The 7,209-nt window shown below is 34.8% G+C and overlaps 1 protein-coding gene across 1 annotated transcript; it reads left to right on the top strand.

Annotated features, from left to right (window-relative positions):
- Window positions 1-1,932: 1,932 nt before the first annotated feature.
- On the top strand, window positions 1,933-2,802 carry LOTGIDRAFT_145514 (hypothetical protein; the record flags this gene model as incomplete). The annotated part of the gene is made up of 1 exon (XM_009058567.1): window positions 1,933-2,802. The coding sequence occupies one exon, from the start codon at window positions 1,933-1,935 to the stop codon at window positions 2,800-2,802; it is 870 nt and encodes a 289-aa protein (XP_009056815.1).
- Between the last annotated feature and the right edge of the window lie 4,407 nt (window positions 2,803-7,209).

The following is a 7,209-nucleotide window of genomic DNA, read 5'->3' as shown; positions in this document are numbered from 1 at the left end:
GTCTATAGAATGCCTATAACTAACCAGAAAGAACACAACAAGGTACCACAGCGGTTACTGTTCTCTCAGCAACTGCATTATGGTCAAATCTGATTCAGCAACCATCAGGAGAACAGGAGATAATTGTTTTCCCTGGATTCATGAATCCTTTAGTCTGGAGTTTCTGTGGATTCTGCCATTTTTCGCAAAAGCTTCAGTTCATGGAGTGGACCACCGTGGTTCAAATTTTAGGTGTTGCTTTTAGGGACATTGCTTTTAAATTGCTCGGCATTGGCAGCCTTCAGTTTCTAATTTCCATTATGGTAAAGAAATCCTAATCTTGACATTGAACAGTATTTCTCGAGGTCGATCTTTAACCATATACATAGCCACATTGTCCTAACCCATCATTATACTAAGGTATTGTTTAACTTGAGTAGGGTGTTACCCAGTTAATGGACGACTGGGCCAAGCTTATCAGAATACAATAGATAGATTTAGGATCTATTTACATTTGTAATGGTGTATTTGATATCTTATTATTAACCCGACAATAGAACATTCAATACCTGTATTATTCACAATTAATATGATGGCCAATTTGAATTTATCAACTAATCGCCATATTTGAAATAGGCCTTCTCTGTATCTAGAGAATATACTGGAATATAATGGCTGGGAAATGGGGAAAAGCTAAAATAAGGCTTGGTGTCGTTCATGGTAAGTTATTTACTCTATGGTATCGAGAAATTAGGTGTAATATTTGATACAAAAGTCTTATTTGACTTAATTCTACGTTCGACGTCTATAGGCCTATAGGTCAAAATATACACAGGGATGACAGATTGAGCCATAAGTCTCGACTTGGATTCTGAAACTTTGTTCATTTTCTTTACAGTTATATTTATCCAATAGCCTATTATATTATGATGTGATCCATCTACCAGTTAAGACCCAAATTTAACGGTTTCAATAGTATATATTTTCATAGATTATAGATTGATTTCTGATTAGGATACATCTAGATATAGGCTAGGCTCTTTGATTTACGTGGGCAAAGTTTGAATCTAAACTACACTTTTTTAACTCATAGCCTTAGCTTATGCTAGTTAATTATTCATTGGGCATTACATAACTCTATGGAAGTAAGCTTTAAACAGAAGATTTCGCTGTAGTGCTTTATGGCCTATAAATAAATTATTTATTAATATCAATGGTCTTCAATATACAGTAATTATGAAATTGGCAGGTGCTCTAAGGGAGACAACTCTTGTATTCTTGTGAGTACTAAAATCCACTACCGGTTCGTTGTCAAGGACTCAACATGGCTGCCTAATCTTGTTTTTGCCATTGTTTACATACAAAAAATAACATATTTTCCCAACCAAGAAGAGGTAACTTTGAAATTCACGAAAGAATAATGAGTAGCAAACTTAATCCAAAAACAGCCAAGAAAGAAAGACCAAGATCTTCTGGTTAGTAGCTTAATTCGACGTAAACTATAAACGTTTGTTTACAATTTTAAAAAGTATAAGAAATTGACCATTGGTTTTTGTTTTTCCTAAGAAATTATACTAAATATTTTTCTAAATGACAAATAATTACAGTTGTGTAAAACCTTCCAAAGGGGCTCAGAGGTGGCTCTAGTTTACCAGTTCCTTATATAACAAAAGCCTAGCCTCCGTAGCCTACTTCTACTTTGTAGGCCTAATTGCTTTCTGTAACATGTGAACCCCTTCATTTTGACCCAAAAGTTTAATATATAAATGGATGTAGATCTAGGCCTGACAACTAACCTACGAAAATTTTTCAAATTTCATCAAGGTTCTATAATACCATCTTTAAACAATTTCATCCTAACTAATGTATGTGGGTATGGTGATCATAGACATATTAAATTACAAGCCATTCATATTTCACCCTTTGAACCCTGAGTGATAAAAGTAAAAGCGTATGACGTTGTATGATGTTGTATGGCGTCACTTAGTAAGGGCCGGTATACCAGCTGCTCGGGTATATATTATTGCGTTAGTGTGTGGCTGGTATGCCAGCTGCTCAGGTATATATTATTGCGTAAGTGTGTGGCCGGTATACCAGCTGCTCAGGTACCGGTATATATTATTGCGTAAGTGTGTGGCTGGTATACCAGCTGCTTGGGTATATATTATTGCGTTAGTGTGTGGCTGGTATGCCAGCTGCTCAGGTATATATTATTGCGTAAGTGTGTGGCCGGTATACCAGCTGCTCAGGTATATATTATTGCGTAAGTGTGTGGCTGGTATACTAGCTGCTCGGGTATATATTATTGCATTAGTGTGTGGCTGGTATACCAGCTGCTCGGGTATATATTATTGCGTAAGTGTGTGGCCGGTATACCAGCTGCTCAGGTACCGGTATATATTATTGCGTAAGTGTGTGGCTGGTATACCAGCTGCTCGGGTATATATTATTGCGTTAGTGTGTGGCTGGTATGCCAGCTGCTCAGGTATATATTATTGCGTAAGTGTGTGGCCGGTATACCAGCTGCTCAGGTATATATTATTGCGTAAGTGTGTGGCTGGTATACTAGCTGCTCGGGTATATATTATTGCATTAGTGTGTGGCTGGTATACCAGCTGCTCGGGTATATATTGCGTTAGTGTGTGGCCGGTATACCAGCTGCTCGGGTATATATTATTGCGTAAGTGTGTGGCCGGTATACCAGCTGCTCAGGTATATATTATTGCGTTAGTGTGTGGCTGGTATACCGGCTGCTCGGGTATATATTATTGCGTTAGTGTGTGGCTGGTATACCAGCTGCTCTGGTATATATTATTGCGTTAGTGTGTGGCTGGTATACCAGCTGCTGGGGTATATATTGCGTTACCGGTAGTGTGTGGCCGGTATACCAGCTGCTCGGGTATATATTATTGCGTTAGTGTGTGGCTGGTATACCAGCTGCTCGGGTATATATTATTGCGTTAGTGTGTGGCTGGTATACCGGCTGCTCAGGTATTTTATTGCGTTAGTGTGTGGCCGGTATACCAGCTGCTCGGTTATATATTATTGCGTTAGTGTGTGGCTGGTATACCTGCTGCTCGGGTATATATTATTGTGTTAGTGTGTGGCTGGTATACCAGCTGCTCGGGTATATATTATTGCATTAGTATGTGGCTGGTATTACCAGCTTCTCAGGTATATATTATTGCGTTAGTGTGTGGCTGGTATACCGGCTGCTCGGGTATATATGATTGCGTTAGTGTGTAGCTGGTATACCGGCTGCTCGGGTATACATTATTGCGTTAGTGTGTGGCTGGTATGCCGGCTGCTCTGGTATATATTGCGTTAGTGAGCTATGAACACCATTACTGATTAGGTAAGCCAAAAAATGTTTCTGAGACTAAAGTATGATTGGTCAAAAGGATGAAAAACCTTTCCTTTAAAAGGAGGCCTACAACATTTTTTGATTCCAGTCATTTACTTTTTCTGAGATTTATTTACAAGATCTTTCATGCCAAAGTTTTCTTTGTATCTATTTCTAATAACTTTCAGTACAAACTAGAATTTCTTAAAAGAAATTTGATTAACTTTATGGTTTGTTGACAAGTTAGAGTTAATTACTTACTTTATCAGATAAAATTTGTAATAGGGTCCTTTGTAATTACTTTTCTAACTTTTATGAGTAATATCTGGTTTCAAATTGATAACTTGCATTAAACATTGTATATTAGTATAGGAAATCAATTTTTATGACTTTGTTAGTGGAGAGCAGTTGAAATAAGAGTGAAGAATACTTGAAGGGCTATTGTTCGTTGAAATTAAATTACGTTAACTTGTCAGGACCTTTGTTTCTAGTTTCAACAACATTTTGTGTGGTGTTCGGTCAAATTTTTTGACTCATAATATGGAATTGTTTGAACATTTCCAATATTATATTGTTTTCAAAAATTGATTTTGACCTAGACTCTGGTTGCCATTCAATTCCAATAGTTGACATAGTACTTTGTCATGCCTCTTTGCTGGAAGTTTTAAGCTAAGCAATACCAGTACTTTATTTTGGCAGTTTGGTGGAATATGTTGTATTGAATTTTTGTGTACATTTGAAGTATTAGTGCTACCCAAATTTGGTGATAACAGTTGCATACAATTTCGTTGTGCTTTCTAATGGAATGTTAATATTTTTGAGATTCAGCTTATAAAAAAGTAGTGTTTGAATTCCATATTATTCCTGAAGGTTTGTTAAACATGTCGGAATCCAGGAAAATATCAGGCTCTAAAAGTAAAACACCAGATAGAAAATGTAGCTCATCAAACTCTAGAAGTGATTCCACTATTGGTAATGCCGAGAGGTTGTCTGCTAAGAAAGTTACATGGAATTGTTCTAATAATAAGAAAAGTTTAATGAAGTTGAAAGGATCAGTGAGAATGCTGTCATTATATCGTATGTATTATTATTGTTATTATTATTATAAATGTAATTTCAACCATATTTAAAATATTATAATAAAGCAAAAAATAAAAAATGCACTCGAATACTGGCCTTTGTATACTGGGGAAAAAGAAAGTGAAATTTCTAGTTTAAGGTATATATGTAAGGATTATGCTATTTTCATGCAGTTTTAGTACTTCTGAAGACTATTTTCTTATTTTCAAGACTGAAGTCAACCCCAGAAATGGCATACTGTGGCCTTTATGTTGCTCATGGCAATTTCCTTCTTTTTCTTTTCTCGGACTTTCACAGAAGAAGGTGTAACTTCTTTTTAAACTTATGACTATCTTAAAACATGTTACTCTCTTAAAACTTGTTACTCTCTCAAAACTTGTTACTCTCTTTACACTTGTTACTCTTAAAGCTTGTTACTTTCATAACTAAAACTTGTTACTCTCTCAAAACTTGTTACTCTCTCTCAAAACTTGTTACTCTCTCAAAACTTGTTACTCTAAACTAAAACATGTTACTCTCTTAAAACTTCTCACTCTAAACTAAAGCTTGTTACTCTCTCAAAACTTGTTACTCCAAACTAAAACTTGTTACTATCTCAACTAAAACATGTTACTTTCACAGAAGAAGGTGTAACTTCTTTTTAAACTTGTGACCATCTTAAAACATGTTAATCTCTCAAAACTTGTTACTCTCTCAAAACTTGTTACTCTCTTTACACTTGTTACTCTTAAAGCTTGTTACTTTCATAACTAAAACTTGTTACTCTCTCAAAACTTGTTACTCTCTCAAAACTGGTTACTCTCTCAAAACTTGTTACTCTAAACTAAAACATGTTACTCTCTTAAAACTTCTCACTCTAAACTAAAGCTTGTTACTCTCTCAAAACTTGTTACTCCAAACTAAAACTTGTTACTATCTCAACTAAAACATGTTACTCCTTTAAAAATTCTCTCAAAACTTTTACTCTAAACTAAAGCTTGTTACTCTCTTAAAAATTGTTACTCTAAACTGAAGCTTGTTACTCTGTTAAAACTTGTTACTCTGTTAAAACTTGTTACTATTTTTCGTATTTCATTTATTTATGAAGCTAATCTTAAAGTTACAATTGTGTTGAAATTAAACAAATATTATTTTTATTTCTGTTTTAATTATAACCAGTATTGTATACATATTCAAATTAGCTATAATAATAATAATAGTAGAAACCAAATAAAATACAGTGGAATATTGGTTTTAGTTTTCTCAGGCCATTTGATTAAGAAAATAGATATATATATTGGTCTAACTTTATTAAATTAGATCCATAAATTATTTGGCTAGAGTCAGTTGAGAGGGTTAAGGTCATAAAAATTTATTAACCCTCTCATGTTTTATGGTTTATTTGCTTAAAATCAGCTTCAAACTTTGAAGTTCAAATTAGAGTTAATGGGAATAAAAACTCGTGTGAATTTAGATATAATTTTTTTGTGTGAGGAAAAATGGAGAAAACCGTACATTTTTCTGATGTTTATAAAATGAAATCTGATTCCAAGCCTAAGATTGTACGGAGACGACTTTCAAGATGGTCAACTTTCAAAGGTGAGATATTTCGATGTGTTTTATATAATTTCTACAAAGGGGCTGTATTCACAATGTCTATTATAAAAAGGAGCAGCGGTGGCTCAGTGAGTTAGACACTTGCTCACTAACCTGAAGGTCCAGGGTTCAATCCCGGCATAGGTCAAGATAATTCCCTCGGATTTTTCAACCTGGTTTCCACCTGTCAGGTAAAAGGGGCTGACATGGAAAAAGCGTCTAGTCATTTGGATGGGACAATAAACCGAGGCACTGAGTGCTACAGGCTGTGCACGTTAAAGATACCTCGACAGTTGGAAATCGAAAAAAGGGCAGGCCTATGCGGCTGTCCTGGCAAAATTTCCCTCATTGCACCATGCATGGCGTTGCCCATCTTCATTAGTCCACATGATGCAGAAAAGTAGGACGTAAAACTCCATTCATTTCATTTATTTTCTATTATAAAAAGCATTGTGATTTATACAGATAATATTTCTAAAATATGCTATATATTTCTGTGTATACAGGTGATTAATCTGATTATATTTTTTACCATAATAATTAAAAACAGAGTATAGTAATAAGTTAAGCAGTTTGATTTAGTTTTGGCTCAATATTATTAGTTGAAATCTTCAGAATAAGTAGGAGACATCTTTCTCAAACTCAACATCATTTCATTTCGTATTATTTGTGGGAAAATGGCAACTGAATTGAGGTCTACCATCTTAGAACAGTATATACATGAATGTGAAAACTAGCTCCTAGTATTTTATAGACTTGCAACAGACAGCATCTTTGAGAATTTGATTAATCGGCTGAACGAACCAACAACAAAAAATAGCTGAAGTTGCCATCCTGCTTGTGTTTTACCAAAAAACAAAAATGGCATCTTGTCAGTGGACTGAGCAGTCAGAATTATTTCCATCCATATGACTTCAGCCAACTAACAGTTGTTCCTAGTTGTGATCAGTGTTTTGTCCATGTCGACAATGGATGTGATGAAATTTTTGAATCATCAGTGTATATTTGGCTATCGGAGCCCCTTTTCTACCATTAGTTTTCTTATGGAAATAGTAGTGTATTGTTCGCAAGTCTAAAATATGTTGTAATAATTAGAGCAGGTGAAATATGTTAAGTATTTACTTAGATAAAGTGTTAGTAAAACAACAGGCTAGTTTAGTCATGTTCAAAGTTAATTATGTCCAAACTATGCTCTCTCACTCTATTTCATGGTGTTTGTTTAATGTGAAAAT

The sequence above is a fragment of the Lottia gigantea genome, assembly GCF_000327385.1.
Source record: "Lottia gigantea unplaced genomic scaffold LOTGIsca_341, whole genome shotgun sequence".
In the NCBI taxonomy this organism is placed as follows: Eukaryota; Metazoa; Mollusca; class Gastropoda; family Lottiidae; genus Lottia; species Lottia gigantea.
Note: the sequence above shows the minus strand (reverse complement) of the source record. Positions and strands in the feature narration are given on the sequence as shown.